The 18,210-nt window shown below is 49.8% G+C and overlaps 1 protein-coding gene across 2 annotated transcripts in view; it reads left to right on the forward strand.

Annotated features, from left to right (window-relative positions):
* Positions 1-18,210, forward strand: part of Jakmip1 (janus kinase and microtubule interacting protein 1) — a 119,760-nt gene that overhangs the window by 93,243 nt on the left and 8,307 nt on the right. For both annotated transcript variants that reach the window (XM_029477928.2, XM_021162250.3), the window contains 7 exons: positions 988-1,050; positions 2,610-2,708; positions 5,105-5,206; positions 5,738-5,791; positions 6,337-6,402; positions 11,943-12,011; positions 13,259-13,336. In XM_029477928.2, coding sequence (XP_029333788.1) covers positions 988-1,050; positions 2,610-2,708; positions 5,105-5,206; positions 5,738-5,791; positions 6,337-6,402; positions 11,943-12,011; positions 13,259-13,336 — 531 coding nt within the window. The remainder of the gene's footprint in view (positions 1-987; positions 1,051-2,609; positions 2,709-5,104; positions 5,207-5,737; positions 5,792-6,336; positions 6,403-11,942; positions 12,012-13,258; positions 13,337-18,210) is intronic.

Consider the following 18,210-nt stretch of genomic DNA (forward strand, 5'->3'; position numbering starts at 1 on the left):
AGCCAAGCCCAGCTTCAAGGTTGGAGTAACAAACCCCATCCCTTTGGACGATGAGCTGACTTGCAAAGCATCTTGTACAAACAGATGTGGAGCAAATGTTGCAGCCACCCTTGTGACCAGTCCACCAGACAGGAAGGTGGATGGACACAGCACTATTTTCTCAGGGACTTGCAGCCACACAAACATACATGCAAAGAGCATGTATGCAAATGGGTGCAGCAGAGACACAGGGTATTAGGTAGAAGGCCCCAGGAGGTGACCTTCAGATGTCTTCTGGGCATTGCACATCTGTTGGTCAGATTCTAGGTCCGCCTTGGCTAACGAGCATTGCTGAATTCCAGCACTGGGTGAGACTGGCTCGGCTCCTGTGGAGTGGGAATGGGGGGCAAGGTGGAGGGGGTAGACTGTTCTGAATCTAGGGTGGGCAGGATCAGGAGGAGGAAGAGGAGGAGGATGAGGGAGGAGGAGAAGGGAGAAGAAGAGGAGGTGGAGAAGGCTCCCTTGCCTCCTGTATCTTCCCCCTCCAGTCTGATGCTGATGAGGGAGAGCCAGTGTTCGTGGCTCTGGCCTGGCACTGAGGGTGCTACGGTGTCAGCACAGAGGCTGTGCTAATAGACTCCATGTGAGTGGAGTTGAGCAAAGCACCAGTGGGGAGGTGGAAAGCCCTTTTGGTTATTCACTCAGCCATCACAGAGCAGAGTGTCCTGTAATGGACCAGGGGACCTTGAACCTATGGGGAGAGAGCTAGTAAAGAATGACATCTCACACATGGGGCTAGGAGGCTTTAAATAAGCTCACTCACCTCTTGTGGTCCGGTCACCCCTCCTGCCGCTCTGTGCTCTCAGGACAATTGGAAGAACCCTGTTGTTCTTACCTGGGTGTGAAGGTTTAGAGGATGATGAAGTCACACAGCCACTGTCCATATCTGGGAGTTGGTGGCTCAGTCAACACCGGAACCAGTGAATAAATACCCTGTATTTCCTGCAGGACGCTGCGTGGGTAGAGGAGAAGCAGGTACTCATGAGGACAAACCAGGACCTGCTGGAGAAGGTATGCTCAGGCCAGAGCCTCAGCTTCATGAACCAAACCACAGAGGCCACCAACCTGCCCCAAGCTCTGAGTACACCACAAAGACCAGGGCTCCATGACATAGTAGTTCTCATAGGAGTAGGGTCTTTCCCACTAGACTCAGGGTCTGTCTTCTGGGACATAACCCTTAGGTCTTAGAACCTTTAGTGTGCCTCTACAAAACAGGAAAGGGTGCTATCTCCCTTTGCTGTTGATTTGGGAGCCTTCCTATTCCTCATGGGGACACCTGAGGCAGACAGAGTCCAAGGCAGGTCCTCAGGTTCCCTCAGCTGGATCAGTTCTTATATTGGAGCCTATATGCCTTGCCCTCTCACCATGGGCCTCCCTGAAGCTTGAAGGGAGTTGGTCTGAATGTGCGTTGGCATGGAGATTAGCTTTTCCTTGATTGGATGGGTCCATTCAGTTATTGTTAAAGTAGATGCCAAGCTGTGCTACCATGATCCCAGTGCCCGTTTAGAGCAGTTTGAGCCTCCCTCCCCCATGTTTGCAGTCCTTCCTACTCCCTGCTTTCTGAGTCCCAGTATATTTGAGCTGTGTGATCAGTAGACTCATGCCCTATGCACACTTCATGCCAGCAGAAGAGAATCTAGGGTGGTCCCTGGGTCTTCAGCATCCTGAAAGCCCAGGCCTGAACCGCCAAGGCCCATCTCTCAGGAAGGTGGTCTGGATCTGGCCCAGCTCTGCTGTGTCACCTTCCCTGACCTTATCTTCCTTAAGGCATTGAGGGGTGGCAAGTCTTGGCTGCCTGGTGGGCCCTGTGTGTCAGGAAGGCTTTAATGGCTATTACCTCAGTCCCACAGGCCACACAAGAAACCCAGTGTTTCCTGGTTCCTCCTGGGGTTGAGACTACCTGTAAGATAGCCCTTCTTTGGTCTTCTGACAGGAGGAGAGAGAATAGCTGCCACCTGGAGCTCTCACCTACACATACTGGTGGCCTCTCTCTGCTGTAGGTTGTAGGCACCACTGTTATCCTCTTTGGGTGGAAACTGAGGGTCAGAGCAGGTTCTGAGCTGCATTCCTAAGCTCTTCCCAGGCTGCTCTGTGTAATCAGGGCAATTAATGTTCTCTTAACCTTTTGGGGTGTTGGAGACCTGAGCCCTCACAGTACCTGCTGTAGTGGCCTCCACAGCTTAATCCTGGGCCTGGCTTGGAAGGGTCTGGAGGGCTCTGGGTACTATACCCCAACACTGCACTCTTGTTTCCCTTATCTGACCTCAGGCAGGGACTTGGTAGCCCCAGGCCTCAGGTCCCCATCACTCATTTGTTCAGCGAAAATATAAGGAGTTTCTAGTCTCTTGGTCTAGGGTTAGTGCTATGGAGGCGAGCTCAGTCCAGCAACTCTCCCTCACTCTGGGCTCACCAGCAGATGGACTTGTGGCCAGCTCTGCCCTTCTCTCAGTGCCCAGTTCCCTGTTGCTCTCAGACTACTCACTGATGTCATATTGTAGTTGTAGGATCCCCCTGGAGGGGGGGTGGGGGACAACCACAGAGGCCATTAATGTCAAGGTGTCTTTGCCCAGATTTACAGGCTGGAGATGGAGGAGAACCAGCTAAAGAGCGAAATGCAAGACGCCAAGGACCAGAACGAGCTGTTAGAATTCAGAGTGCTAGAGCTCGAAGTAAGAGACTCTCTCTGTTGTAAGCTCTCAAACGGAGCAGACATTCTCTTTGAGCCCAAACTGAAATTCATGTAAAGCTCCCTGCCGTTCCCAAGCATGTGTGAAGGGACGTGTTACCGTTTCTCTCCTTCCTCCGTTCTTTTCTTCTTCCTCTTTTTTTTTTTTTTAAACAAAAATCAAAAAACAAATCTGTATGTTCGGGATAACTTCACTGCCTTAACGTGTCCTGGGGAGGATGCTTGCGACGTCTGTGGACCTGTACCAGAGCAATCTATTTATTGCCTACCGCTTGTTTTGCACTTAATAAAATAAGTTGTTTTTGCAATATTTTGCCTTTTTTATTTGTGTTTCATTTCCATAACTACTACCCTGCATGCAGCCACTGGGTGCGCCTTCTGCAACCCCAGACAGCAGTACTGTTGCAATGGATAACACACCTTTGATCTTGCATGCAGCAGGCCTCTTCTGAGATAGCAGGGTCTGCCCCAGCTGGCTCTTTTGATCTCTGCTGTGTTTAACAGCAGTGTGGGCCCATTTTCTGCCTGCCAAAGCGAATGCGAGGTAAGTGGAGGCAGGCAGGAGGATGTATTTACACAAGGTGTTAAACCGGCTACTTTGCTCAAACCCTTCTGGCCAGTAAATACAAACCTGGGCACTGCAGGCGTTTGGACTTAAGTTATATACGATTCAAACCGCAACTGGAAACTCCCAGACACTGCACGCGTAGAAACCTTGTCCTTCTGGGAACTCCACAGGGCAGGGAGTAGGACTCTGAGGAAACACTTGAGGAATTTGTTGCTTCCAGTCAGAATCGTGCGTCAGGTGTGTTACGGTATTGCTCGGCTCTCACGGCCCCTCATCCTCCCATTCTGCTTCTGTTTAAATCATGAGCATCCTGAACATCTCTGCACTTGGGGTGAGCCTCCACAGGGCTCTGTGACACTCACTGTGCTGCTTCCCCAGCCGACACCGTTGTTGCATGTGTGACTCCTCTCCATCCACATGGGCGCCTTCTCTCATCTGTGGCTTCTCTGGCTTCCTTTTCCTTCCTTCTGTGGCCCAAAAGCCTTGTCCTCCTGGCAAGGACGGGCCAGGTGGCTTTCCACTTCCGCTGTCACTGTGTCTCAGCTCTACCCTTTATTCTTCCATCAGAAGTGAGAAGTCACGAGGTCATGCTTAGTACCCCACGGCTGTGAGAATGCCTTCCACAGTCCTTCGCTAGGACCCCTTTCACTGCGAGCTCCAGATAACCACATGCTTTGCCTGAGCTTCCCAACGGCCTTCGGAGCCACTGGGAAGCAGGTTTATGACTTTGTTCATATAAACCACGGGCTGCTCCGACACCCCTTTTCTGTGAGAAGCCCATTGATTGAGTACCTCTGGTGGCAGGTGTGTGGGGAAGTACGTGGTTGCATCCGTCTTGTCTCTTAGAACAGTGCAAAGTGAGGTGAGCCAGCTGGAGGCTTCCTGGAAGCCCACTGTGAACAGCACCCAGCCCTCCCCTCGAGCCTCGCTCAGTGTGTTAAGGCATGCTTTCTGGGTTCACACTAAGTTCCATCACTTCTCTTGGTATGATGATAGAGGTGTGCTAGGTCTGTAATTGCCGCACACCCCCTCCCCCAGAGCAGCTTGACCTAATGTAGAATTTGAGAGGGTGCCAACCCGTCATAACTCATCTGCCAGTTAAAGCCAGCTCCATATAGAAAATGCACAGGGGACCAGGGTGCTATTCTGCCAACATGCTGTAATTCCTCTAAGCAACGAGGTTCCCTTGGGCCTTCCATAAAGTGCTCATAAGGTGTATGGCTGATAAATGTCTCTTTTGGGACATCTAGTCATAAATCTGAGGTGTGGGTGGGGGTGTGCAAAGAGTGAGCACAAGTCTTGTTAGTGTGGACCAAAGAAACAAAACCAAATTTAAAAAACGCCGAGCTGAGTCACCTATTATCATGGAAAGCAAGGAGAGTTAGAAGTGGGCCCAGTTCTGTTACTCACTAGCAGGGGACCTCAGGCTCAGCCATCCCAAGCCTCCGTGGGTATGTGCCTTGTGAGGTAGCCTGGACATCCCTTGTGATAACCAAAGTACCCTGCCTAGAATATCCCCCGTGGTGGCTGGCTTCTGTTCTCTGTTGAATCTGATACACTGTGTTGATTAAGCCTCCTCCTCTGTGACTTCTGGGGTTTGGATTGCAACAGGCAGGCCCAATCGTCTGTTTCTCCCTAGCGGTAGGGGAGATGTGAAGCTTCCAAAGAGGCAGGAGGACACCACATGTCCCATGCCAGGACTGTGTGGTCCAGATGTGTGCCGTGTAGCTCCTCCTTTGCTGATAACTTGGGAAGATGGCAAGTGGTGAATAGCAGTTGAGTTCTGTCTTTAAACCACGTCTTTTCCCCAGGAGAGAGAGCGGAGGTCGCCAGCCTTTAACCTCCAAATCACCACCTTCCCCGAGAACAACAGCAGCGCCCTCCAGCTGTTCTGTCACCAGGAAGGAGTAAAGGTAGCATGCTTGGGGGGTGGGGTATGTCACATGGACCTGCCACTCAGGGGCGGGCTGAGTACCTGGCACAGTGGTAAACGGGGATTGTGTCCTTAGGTCAGGGACAGAGCCAGTGCTGCTGTGTTGAAAGACAGAGAGCTAGGTGAAAGGATCATGCAGGGTTTACCCTTCTGCCCAGCTACAGGAAGGCTCTAAACCCAACCTCGCAATGGGCTGTCTCTTATTTGCGCAGTGCCCAGCCCATAACCAGGGCTGTGCTGATAGTGACTATGGTTGGCTGCAGGCCTGGCGCCCCACCAGACCCCACAGGCAGAGTCCTCAGATGCCCACGAGCTTAGAAAGCAGGGTTGTACTGGAGTGAATCTCAGTATATGAACCATAGCTACACCGTCCCCACCTGCCTGCGCAGAGCCAGAGGCTGGGCCCCACCGTGGCTTCAGAGCAGAAGGAGGCGTGTGAGCCGTGGCACTAGAGTAGGTGTGGGTCGTATGTGCAGCTCACACGAGAATGAACATTGGCCATCTTTTCCAGGGTGTGAATATCTCTGAACTTATGAAGAACTTAGATATTCTTGGCGATAACGGGGTAACTATGAGCGGTCGGTTCCCGGTTCTGTGTCCTTGTTTTGATTGGGGGTGTTCTGTGTGGCTTTGTTTTTTTTTTTTTTTAATTTTTTTTCTCTGATTTAAGAGATCTGAGAAGTACAAGGGAAGGCTTTTGTATGGCCGTGTCCCCGTGTGGGTGGTTGGGTCTGTATTTGTCAGAGTGGGGTTCTGAGCTGAGGACAGCCTTACAAATCTGTGAGTGAACAGGGGACCAACAAACTGAAAGACTAAGGGGCATAGAGACACAAGGTCCCGTACTCAAGATTGCCGAAGTCAAAAGGTGATGTCTTTGCCTTCTGAAAAGACTGTCTTTAATGAGGCGCTATTTCCTCAAGTGTCGGTTCCACTTTGTGACCTATCTCTACCTAGAGGGACTGGAGCCATGTCCCTCAGATGGCTGACCTCGGCTGGTTGTTGATTGGGGACTGATCGTCGTCGGCACGCACCCCCGAAGGGCTTGGCACTGACTGTCTGCCATGTCCTTGGAACCCAGTGTCAACGCGCTTGCCCCTTTTTGTGTTGTAGAATTTGAGGAATGAAGAGCAGGTTGCAGTAATCCAAGCGGGAACTGTGCTTGCCCTCTGTGAAAAGGTAGACCTGGCAGTGTCCTTGTGCTCACATCTTGTCCCAGCACCCGGCACCATAGCAGAAACTGTCCATTGGTGTGTCGCTTTATTTGGGAGCATGTGTGTGGGTCAGTCTGCGTCTGCATGTACACATGCATGCCTTTGCGTGTTCAAGATGGAGCACCACACAGGCTCACTGCAGAAAGCCTTGACGCTCAGGAGGAAATGCACACCACCCTTTGCAAGGAAACAATCTGTGATGTCTGCTTTATTTCCACCTCGTAGCTCCCATGCGCATTCTCTTTCGGAGTAGTTAACACGCTGTGTGTCCCTCCTGCTTGCTAAGCTATCTGGAGTGGCTCATGGATATGTATTCAAATGGTATCGATGCCATTCCATCACGGGTACCCACAGAGAACCTCATCACCTTTCAGTGAGTCAGCATCCGGGGAGTGCCCACTCTTCCCTATTTACCAGTGTGCCCTGAGGGACAACTTCATAATACATGTCTGTATGCACTGGAGAGCCCACCCATGCATTCTGGAACAGGAATCCCGGCCAGATAGTAAGACCACTTGTCAGGGTTTGGGTAGGGCCTGGAGCCATAACCTGAATGGTCTATTTCTACATATAATGTGACTTTTACTAGGAATAAAAACACGGGCAGTTGGTAGACACTACACCCTGTGAGATCATAGTTGTACTGTGTTTGAGTGGGTAGTCAGCATGGTGAGATTTCGAGTGGGCCTCAGCAGTGTCTTCTTCCTTGTGAAGTGTAATTACGTTTCTTTGGAAAGTTTTCTATTCATTCATTTTCCCGCCCATCCATCCATCCATCCATCCATCCATCCATCCATCCATCCATCCCATAAGCATTTGTTGTAACTGTTCTTTCTGTGTATGCTTTGTGTATTAAAGATGCTAAATTTCGACTGTTTTTTTTTTTAAACACATCCTGGCGTTCGTGCCTCCTACAGTGACCTAGAATATTGAGATGCACACAGCTTTTAGTAGAGTCTTTCCTGCAGATCTTTTCCTTTCACACAGTCAGACTCTGAAATGCAACCTTGGGATGATTTAGATTGGAGTCCTGCCACAGTCGTCAGTAGGGCACTTACAATACGGTTTTCTCCCCTAGGGACCTGTTCATCCTTTCCCAGCCCTCAGCCAAGGAAAGGACACAAAACACTGACGTGAGACATTGTGATTGTGCCTTGTCCCAGGTCACATGGTTGGGAAGGGTGGTGGTTGGGTGGCACTGTGAGCTTTCTGTTTCTGCCCCTTATCTGGCCAAGTTGGTTTTCTCCAGTGGACGGTTGGGTCAGTGAGTCACACTTGGCTGGCTGGAGGCCATGAGAAGCAAGTGTCTACCACAGTGCTAGGCAGATTCAGTATATGACTGCTGTCATTAGCAAAATCAAATGTGGTGTTCCAGCCCTTTATAACACAGGCTATATAGAATTACCTAAGTGCTGACTAAAGATACCTATATCAGTGTAGTCTGCATTCACGTAGCCTGTCAGTGTTCAGTTCCCAGCAAGTCTCTGGAGAGTGAGGAAGAGGCCAGGTTTTCAAGCTCCCTTGTTTCCAAGGAGACCTCTCCTAGTTTGCGTCTTGGGTCCACTACTTGCTGTTCAGGATCTGATGGACAGAGTAGGGCCAGTCTATGACTTGGGGTGTCTGGCTCACAGTGGGCTAGGATAGTGGACATTGGTAGGTGCTGTCTCTCCAGCTGCTGGAGTGTCCCCCAGGGCAGGGCTGTCATGGTGGAAGGTGGAGACCTCACTCGGAACAGGCTTCAGGCCGTGCAGGACCACACCTGTGCCAGCAGCTATGCTAAGTCCAGTACTGTAGAACCCCAGGCCCCTCAACCTCTTGCAATCTCTTACAGATGAAGAAAGGAGGCCTGTCTGGCATCAGCTAGTCTCTGCTTTGCCACACCTTGCCCACCTCTGGCTTGTACTCTACCCACCTTTGCCAGCTGACACCTATACGCTTCTGGGCGCCATCGCCCCACGGCACGGGCCTGCCTGGCATTTCACTCTGTGTCCTAAATATTAGAGAGAGAGCCTGGCTGTTGGGCTGCCAGCCCCTCAGTGCCCCATGAGAGCAGGAGAGAGCAGGGGGTCCATGGCTGATACCTGTGGGCAGAACACTGGCCGTCACCCAGGTTCTCCTCAGACTTGGCTCTGCCAGTGACCGCTTCAGCCATGTGTCTGTGAACTAAAGTGAAGCCGGCGTCAATGCTGCTGCTTATCCTCTCACTGCTTGGGGAAAATGTTCACAAGTAGGGGTGGGAGCAGGCTGGGAGCTGGTTCATGGGACCCCTGAGGATGCTGGCCGGACAGCCTGGGAGCCAAGATAGTCTTTTCTAGCTTGGAGTTGGAGGTTCCCTGAGATGTGGGCATCTTAGTGCTAAGGCAGGGACAGTCAAGAACAAAAAGAGACAAGTGACTACAGAGACACACGGTGCCAGCAGTATGGATGTCAGAGAACTTGGTTAGGAGCCCTAGGAACCTCTCTCCACCCAACACACCCCACTTAAGAACAAAAACTGTCATTTGGTACACCAATGAGCCCCAGCCCAGCTCTCTCTTAGCAGCACTAAGGACATTTCTTGGTATTTAGACAGAGTGCATCCCAGTCTGGTCAGGTGGTCCGATATATAATGGTCTCACATCAGTCAGCACCCCGCTTCTTGTCCCTTGTGTGTGCCTTTCTCCTGTTCTCTCAGAAGTTTTCTCAGGCTCTGGGCTGCAGGAACGACCCATCAGATTTCCTCTGGTTAACTGAGCACAAGGCCAGCAGCTACACCAAGCTTAACCTTAGCCCAGGTATGAGCCTACACAGAGAGGCTCAAATTGAAAACGTGAAGGGTCTGTGGCTCATTTGGGGTTCCCAGTCAGACATGCCTCTTTTCCATAAAGTTCAAAGTCCTTTGAGAAGTAGGCACAGACCTCAGGAAGATGAAAAACACTTCAAAAAAATCAAAACAAAAACAAAAAGCCCACTATGTTCTGTTCTGTTTGTAAGTAGGGGATGGGGGTCAAAGGATGAGAGCTACTTAGGTCTTCAGCCAAAGTGAAGCTTTCAGAGCTGTCCCTGAGTCAATGTAGGGGAAGAGAGTATCCGGTTATAGAGGGGTTCCAGGCTCTTCACCTGAAGATCCTTGGCATGGGATTCAGAGAGTTGACGCGTTTGAATTGCATCTGCCTAGAAGACACCCAGTTTCTGGAGCATCCCCAGTGGCCAGGTTCTCCTGCTTCCTGTACAGCCAGTTCTCTTCCCTCCTGGGGTGGGAGCAGTCTCCTCAGGAGAGTATGAGATTAGTGGACAGAAACCCCCAGTCAGCAACCCAGAACCGAGCTTTCTCTTTCTGTCTTGTCACTGTCCTTGGTCCTGAAAAAGGCATGTGTGGTTTTTAAGACTGGAAAGTCCTGCTCCCCTTTGAAAATTAATCTCAAGCTAACATCAAACTTTGAAAAGCACAGGTGCTCAGGGCTGGAAGATGGTTTAGTAGTTAAGAGCACTGATGGTTCTTTCAGAGGACTCAGGTTCAAATCCCAGCACGCCCATGATATCTTACAGCTATTTATAACTCCAAGATCTGACTGATACATGCATACAGGCAAAACACCAAAACACGTAAAAATAAACAAACATTTTAAAGTACTACAAAAAAGCACAGTATTTTAAACTCCTCATCAGAAACATTCACCCTTTTCACAAGAAGCGATTACACAAGCGGTGTGAGGAGGGGCTAGCTCTACACACGTCTACTGCTTGTCCCTGAAGCTGCTCAGGGCCAAGCTGACCTTGATGTTGTGGGAGGAATCTCTGATCATGTCTTTCATACCTCTCCAACCTCTGTGGTGTCCACCTATATCCATACTGCGCCTCCTCCACTCCACAGAGATTTCTTTGTCACCACTGTGTGGTTGACTCTGCCCTGAAAGAAAATCAACAAAGGCAGATGTGTTCCCACCATGGGCGGCTGGAGAAATCTAAGTGGGTAATAGTGTCCTCACCTGAGCACCAGGAAAAGATGACCGTGTGGCCTCAAGAAGCAGTACAGACTTCTTACGGGAGAAGGTAGAGCTAGCTTGAGATTGGTGATCTGGGTAGATGATAGCTTGGCAAAGACCTGGGGCTGATGCTGAGGTCTGAGCTACTGATGTCTGAGGAGTATGTACAAAGGCCCTGAGGTGAAATATGGCTCATTATGTCTGAGGAGCCAAGTACATTTTCAGACAGCTAAGATACAGGTGGCTTTTTTTTTTTTTTTTAAATGTGGGTTGGTGACAAGTAGGGAACGTGGAATCAGTGCCTCACTGTGCAGCTCTGGCTGGTCTAGAACTCAAAAAGATCTGTCTGCCTTGGCCTTCTGAGTGCTGGGATTAAAGATGTGTGCCACCACTCCTGGCCAAGCGTGGGTTTTGTGGTGGCAGAAGAGCCTATCGAGTGACCACAGTGATCTTCAGGAGGACAATGCTGTGTTGGCCTTGTCCCTGTTGTTATGAGCAGAGGATGCGTGGTGAGATCTGGATGGGGTCAGAAATTATCCATAAGGATGTGCAGCGAGGAAGGGTCTGAGGGCCCTGGTAGGGTCAGGCATGAGCTAGGCGTTGGGTGGGGCTCTGATATGGGTGGTGACCATGGGGACAGAGTGTGGTAGGTCTGAAAAACAGGAAGAGAGCATAAAATACAACAAGGAATGTCTGTACTGAGTGAGATGATTAAGGGCTGAGACAGAGTGAAGGGCAGAGGTCTGGTTCTAGGGCAACAAGAGTTTGTGGTGTTAAGTGGGACCTCAGAGATGTAGCCAGAGGAGGAATGGACCAGTGTCTCCAGAGAAACTATGGGATGCCTCATAGTCTGGAAGGAGTCTTGGGGTCACCAGGCCAGACTATAGGTCTTCACAGTTAGAAGGCCAAAGTCAATTCATACTCAGTGTCAAGTCTAAATACTCCTGGGTGCCTTTGACACCCACACCCATCCCCAAAGTTCGCCTAGTATAGGGGCACACTCCCAACATCTGGCCAGAGGGATGTACTGCAGCCATCAGGTGTGCACCTCATATGGTCACTGGCATGTCTGAGAGTCCTCCTGTCTCTTGCCCACTTTCATGCCCCTGTGTCCCCACCCCACATGCATGTATCCTCCTCTTTTCTGCATCTTGATCTCATAGCACACCTTGTAAGTATCACGGGAGTGGCTTCCCAGTCCTGCAGGCTGGGTACTAGATTCCCAGTCCACAGCTCTGTGACTGGACACAAGACTTAATGCAGCCATTACATCTTCACCTGTAAGATGGTAGGGCTGCCACCTACCTCTGGATGGCACACAGGCTTCCCAGCTCCTGTTCACTTATGAACTAGATCCACACTTCCAGACACCCCTTTGAACACAGGCCTGATAGTGCTCACACAGCCATAGCCATGAACACACACAGCTGTGTGAGTGCATCGTTCCTCATCCCGTGCAACTGTCTGTATGTGTCGCGAGGCTCAGCCTCCCGGTGGCCCTGCTCACTTGCCTATGTCCTCCTGTCCTGCTGTTTTCTAGTGGCTGAAGCAGATAGAGGGAACAGAGGCAGCCCTCACGCAGAAGATGATGGACCTGGAGAAGGAGAAGGTAAAGATTCCAGGGCCTGCGGCAGAGGCAGAATTTGGCTTTGCGGAAGGCTCAGCATTATCACAGCATAGCATTCAGTTCTTAAGGCTCCTTTGAGCCATCTCCTTTCTCTTCCTTTCCCAGTCACCCCGTTTTCAACTGAACACTTATTTTTGACCCTGTGCCCCATCTTGGACTCACAGGCCCTGGGGTGACATGAGTGCATCTTGAGAACATTAGAGATGTAGTGTGACACATGGACCCTTGTCTGAGGGTATTTGCAGATGTATATACAGTGGAGATTTTTCACGATAGCTTGGAAACCTGGAGCTGGTCTTCCTTGGTTGTGGACTGGGTGCTTTAATGCAAGCTTGGTGGATTGTGGTTGTGAGGGTGTTATGCTCCTGGGATGCCCTATTTGGGGTGTGGGGGACAGTTGTCTGCAGCTCAGAGAGGCAAGAGAAGCTATTCCAGAAGACCTGGCTCCAAAGCCATCCAAGACCCGTTTGTATTCCAACTTCAGTTGAGAACTCATTGAAGGGCTGGAGAGATGGCTCAATGTTAAAGGCTAGGCTCACAACCAAAAATATAAGAGAACACACTGAAGAATGGGACTGTCACATGGATCCAAAGCAGCATGAAGTGCCAGAGAGAGGCCCTGGAGAGGCCTTAGGAACTTGGGTTTCTAGTTATCCCTGACATCAATGGCACCATCGGTGAGGCACTAATCCTCTTTGGCCTTCTTTTTCCTCACCTATAAAATACAGGGGCTGCACCATGAGTTCTGGCCCTTGGGCCTCATGGGTATAAATGGGCATGTAGTCTGCTCAGATGAGGCCTGTGTAGCAGGAACCAGACAGCTTCAGGGAGTGTTTAACAGTGAGATTCATGGGGCAGGGGGTGCACAGCCTGGGCAATGGATGGGCTGCACCTGGGAACTATTGAGACAATCTTCAGAGGCTCCAGGCCACAACACAGGGACTGGGGACTTTGGGAATATGGACTGAAGAGCAGGCTGCATATGATGTTCCTTCCCTGTTACCAGATAGCCAAGAGGAGGGGGAGCCAGAATGATGGTACCCTGATCAGGGTTCTCATGGATAGCCTGGGTGCCCAGGGCAGTGAGGACTTTTCAGGGAGTTCACACAGGGCAGTCAACAGTCAGGATCTTCTTGCTTCCCCAGCACTGAGTCTCTAGGGGGTAGGTGCAGGGCCCTCCTGCTGTTGACTTGTTCCGGCCAATCCTAATGGCGGCCTCTCTTTTCTAGGACCAGTTCAGCAGGCAGAAAGGCTACCTGGAGCAGGAGCTGGACTACAGGAAAGAAGCCCTCGACCAGGCCTACCTGGTAGGACCGGAAGTGGGTTTGACACTTTGGCTTTCTTCTCTCAGCCTTTGAGGCTGCTGCTTCCTGCAGGGAGCACACCATGTTCCCAGTGCACCCGTGACTAGAATGACCAGCAAGTGTTCCAAATGAGCTGTGGGTTTTTTTTTTTAAACACTTTTTTTTTTAAATTTATATTCTTTTTTGTTTAGATTCTTTTATCATTTGGACTACAGTTTCCCTCCTTTCCCGCAGACTCTCCCCCTACCTCCCTTCTCCCCAAGATCCACACACCTTCTGCCTCCCTCCCTCAGAAAGGAACCGACCTCCCGGGACATCACCCTAACATAGCATAACAAGCTACAATAACACCATCACATCAAGGCCGGTCAAGGCAAACCCGTAGGAGGAAAAGGGTCCTACAAACTAGGCAAAAGAGGACAGCCCTTTCTCCCACTGTTAGGATTTCCACTAGAACATCAAGCTACTCAGCCATGACATACATGCAGAGGACCTAGTGCTGACCTACACAGGCTCCCAGATCTCTGTGAGCCCCTAAGAGTCCCAGCTGGTTGATTCTGTGGGCCGTGTTCTTGTGGGTGTTGCTGCCCCCTCTGGCTCCTCCAATCCTTCCTCCCCTCCTCCGCAGGACTCCCCAAGCTCTGCCTAATGTTTGGCTGTGGGACCCTGCATCTCTCCCATCAGCTGCTGGATGAAATCTCTCTGGTCTCTTTGATGACAATTCTGCTAGGTTTCTGTCCCACCACACTCTTCAGGCAGGACAAACTGTAGGTCAAAGGTTTTGTGGCTGGGTTGGTGTCCAATGTGTTGGGGGCCTCATATCAGCTAGAGTATGCTGCCTTGTTGTTGGCTCAGTGTCTGAGAGATCTCGGGGGTCCAGGTTAGTTGAGGCTGCTGGTCTTCCTATGGGGTCACCCTCCTCAGCTTCTTCCAGCTGTTCCCTAATTCAACCCCAGGGGTCCCTGCTTTCTGTCCATTGATAAGGTGCAAGTATCTGCATCTGACTCAGGTGCTGCAGGTTTTCTTGTAGATAGGAACAGAGATGGTCCTAAAGAACAAAGAGGTGAGGAAGTGAGCTGTGGCCAGATGTGCTCAGGCAAATGGGGAAAGGTTTAAAGCCCTGTGAAACCCTGTGGGGTTCTCCAAAGAGTCTGGGTTTCCCTCAAAGTCACAAATCCCTCTCACCAAGAGCCATTATCCCTTGTGGGTGAGGGTCTAAGTTGTGGGTGGGACATTTCCAAGATGTCCCCATGGTGGAGGGAGAGTCAGTGCCACTCTGTGGAGGACGGTCAACACTCATCACTGTGCAACATCTCTCCTGTCACTTTTGGTTCCTTATCCTGTGATGTGGCCAACAACAGCATCGGGGAGTAATGAATGAATGAGAATGCTCTCATCTCTGTCCCTCTACCTCATCCAGTCTTGGTCCTTGTAAATGCCCACGAAGAACACACCCCCACTGACCAGAGCTGCCTCTGAAGCCTGTTTAGCAGCCCTGAAGGACAGCCCTCAGAGAAGCTTCGGGAACCCAGTTGTCCCCAAGGGGAGGTACATTAGATGGAAAGCTGAGGGCCCTGATCCTAAGGTCCTCCCAGGACAGTGTGCTAAAGGACAGCTGCAGTGCTGAGAGAGGTGGGGACCAGCATTGCAAAGTGCTGTGGTTCACTGGGGCCTCTCACAGGACAGCTATTTGGAAAAGGTGATCCCCAATCATAGGATGGTGTGTAGGCAGGTTCAGGACCTTGAGCATGTTGGCTCTTAGAACACATCCTTACCTTAATGATCCTGGTCCCTGTAGAAGTTATAGCTATCACCGAAAACACACTAAACCTCAAGTGCACAGCATGGACCCAGATGGGTATCTGTCTTGTGAGATTCTAAACAGTTCTTGGGAGGTATCAGATTCACTTAGAGCATGGTCTATGGACCTCTCACCTCCTGCTTCCAGGCTGGTTAGGGCAAGGTGCGGGGTGCATGGCTGTCTTCCTTTGTCATGGTGTGGAATGAGGAGTGGAAACTTGGGTCTCCCAGAAGCTTGGTTGCACTGGTACAGTGACAGACAGGTAGATCAATGAAATAGAATTGAAGATCCAGAAATGAACCCACACACCTATGGTCACTTGATCTTTGACAAGGGAGCTAAAACCATCCAGTGGAAAAAAGACAGTGTTTTCAACAAATGGTGCTGGCACAACTGGCAATTATCATGTAGAAGAATGCAAATTGATCCATTCTTATCTCCTTGTACAAAGCTCGAGTCTAAGTGGATCAAAGACCTCCACATAAAACCAGAGACACTGAAATTTATAGAGGAGGAAGTGGGGAAAAGCCTCGAAGATATGGGTAGAGGGGAAAAAAATTCCTGAACAGAAGAGCAATGGCTTGTGCTGTAAGATCAAGAATCGACAAATGGGACCTCATAAAATTGCAAAGCTTCTGTAATGCACAGGATTCTGTCAATAAGACAAAAAGGCCACCAACAGATTGGGAAAGGATCTTTAGCAGTCCTAAATCAGATAGGGGACTAATATCCAATATATATAAAGAACTCAAGAAGATGGACTCCAGAAAATCAAATAACCCCATTAAAAATTGGGTACAGAGCTAAACAAAGAATTCTCAACTGAGGAATACTGAAGGGCTGAGAAGCACTTGAAAAAATGTTCAACATCCTTAATCATCAGGGAAATGCAAATCAAAACAACCCTGAGATTCCACCTCACACCAGTTAGAATGGCTAAGATCAAAAATTCAGGTGACAGCAGATGCTGGCAAGGGTGTGGAGAAAGGGGAACACTCCTCCATTGCTGGTGGGATTGCAAGCTTGTACAACCACTCTGGAAATCAGTCTGGCAGTTCCTCAGAAAATTGGACATAGTGCTACCTGAAGATCCAGCAATACCTCTCCTGGGCATATGCTCAGAAGATGTTCCAACTGGTAATAAGAGCACATGCTCCACTATGTTCATAGCAGCCTTATTTATAATAGCCAGAAGCTGGAAAGAACCCAGATGTCCCTCAACAGAGGAATGGATACAGAAAATGTTGTACATTTACATAATGGAGTACTATTCAGCTATTAAAGACAATGAATTTATGAAATTCTTGGGCAAGTGGATGGATCTGGAGGATATCATCCTGAGTGAGGTAACCCAATCACAAAAGAAGTCACTTGATATGCACTCACTAATAAGTAGATATTAGCCCAGAAACTTAGAATACCCAAGATACAATTTTCAAAACACAAGAAAATCAAGAAGAAGGAAGACCAAAGTGTGGATACTTCATTCCTCCTTAGAATAGGGAACAAAATACCCATGGAAGGAGTTACAGAGACAAAATTTGGAGCTAAGACAAAAGGATGGACCATTCAGAGACTACCCTACCCAGGGATCCATCCCATAATCAGCCACGAAATGCAGACACTATTGCACATACCAGCAAGATTTTGCTGAAAGGACCCTGATATAGCTGTCTCCTGTGAGGCTATGCCAGTGCCTGGCAAATACAGAAGTGGATGCTCACAGTCATCTACAGGATGGAACACAGGGCCCCCAATGGAGGAACTAGAGAAAGTACCCAAGGAGATGAAGGGGTCTGCAACCCTATAGGTGGAACAACAATATGAATTAATCAGTACCCCCAGAGCATGTGTCTCTAGCTGCATATGTAGCAGAAGATGGCCTAGTTGGCCATCATTGGGAAGAGAGGCCCCTTGGTCTTGCAAACTTTTTTGTTTGTTTGTTTGCTTTTTTTGAGACAGGGTTTCTCTGTAGAGCCCTGGCTCTTCTGGAACTCACTCCGTAGACCAGGCTGGCCTCGAACTCAGAAATCTGCCTGTCTCTGCCTCCCAAATGCTGGGATTAAAGGCATGTGCCACCACCTCTCAGCTTTTTTGGGGGTGGGGTGGGTCTTGCAAACTTTATATGCCCCAGTGCAGGCGAATGCCAGGGCCAAGAAGTTTGAGTGGGTGGGTAGGGGAGCAGGGCAGGTAGGGGAGGGTATAGGGGACTTTCGGGATAACATTTGAAATGCAAATGAAGAAAATATCTAAAAACAAAACAAAAACAAAAACAAAAAAGAAGCTTCGTTGCTGAATGGAGAGGAGTGAGCTAGGATGTTTGATGGTGAGTATTGACCATCCTACATGTAAGCTCCTGTGACACTTGGAGCCCAGACAGAGACCACGTGGAATCCCACTGTTCTGCCTTCTGTTTTCCCATGGCCAAGGTCACTCTGGGAGAAGGTGGTCGTGTCTGTAGCCAAATCAATGGTAGCCCAAAAGGGCTATCTAGGAAGTCAGAACAATGGTGCAGATGTGAGAATCGCAAAACCTTCCCTGGGTTGCTCTGTCTCATATTAGGGTGGTGTCCTAGTTAGGGTTTTACTGCTGTGAACAGACACCATGACCAAGGCAACTCTTATAAAGACAACATTTAATTGGAGCCAGCTTACAGGTTCAGAGGTTCAGTTCATTATCATCAAGGCAGGAACATGGTAGCATCCAGGCAGGCCTAGTGCAGAAGAAGCTGAGAGTTCTACATCTTCATCTGACAGATGCTAGCAGAATACTGGCTTCCAGGCAGCTAGGACTAGGGTCTTAAAGCCCACACCCACAGTGACACACCGACTCCAATAAGGCCACACTTACTCCAACAGGGCCACACCTTCTAATAGTGCCACTCCCTGGGCCGAGGATATACAAACCGTCACAGGTGGGTTCCATCACATGGTTGTGATATTTCTTAGTTTGGGGTGAGGGACTTTGTGGCAGCAGGAGAGAGACAGTTTTCCCCTTTGCCTCTGGATACCATGGCAAGGTAACTGTTGAGCATCCAGCAGAGAGAGAGTCTGATGTAACTTCACTAAGAATTCAA

The sequence above is a fragment of the Mus caroli genome, unplaced genomic scaffold (genome assembly GCF_978045245.1).
Source record: "Mus caroli unplaced genomic scaffold, Mus_caroli_1 scaffold_4, whole genome shotgun sequence".
Classification (NCBI taxonomy): domain Eukaryota; kingdom Metazoa; phylum Chordata; class Mammalia; order Rodentia; family Muridae; genus Mus; species Mus caroli.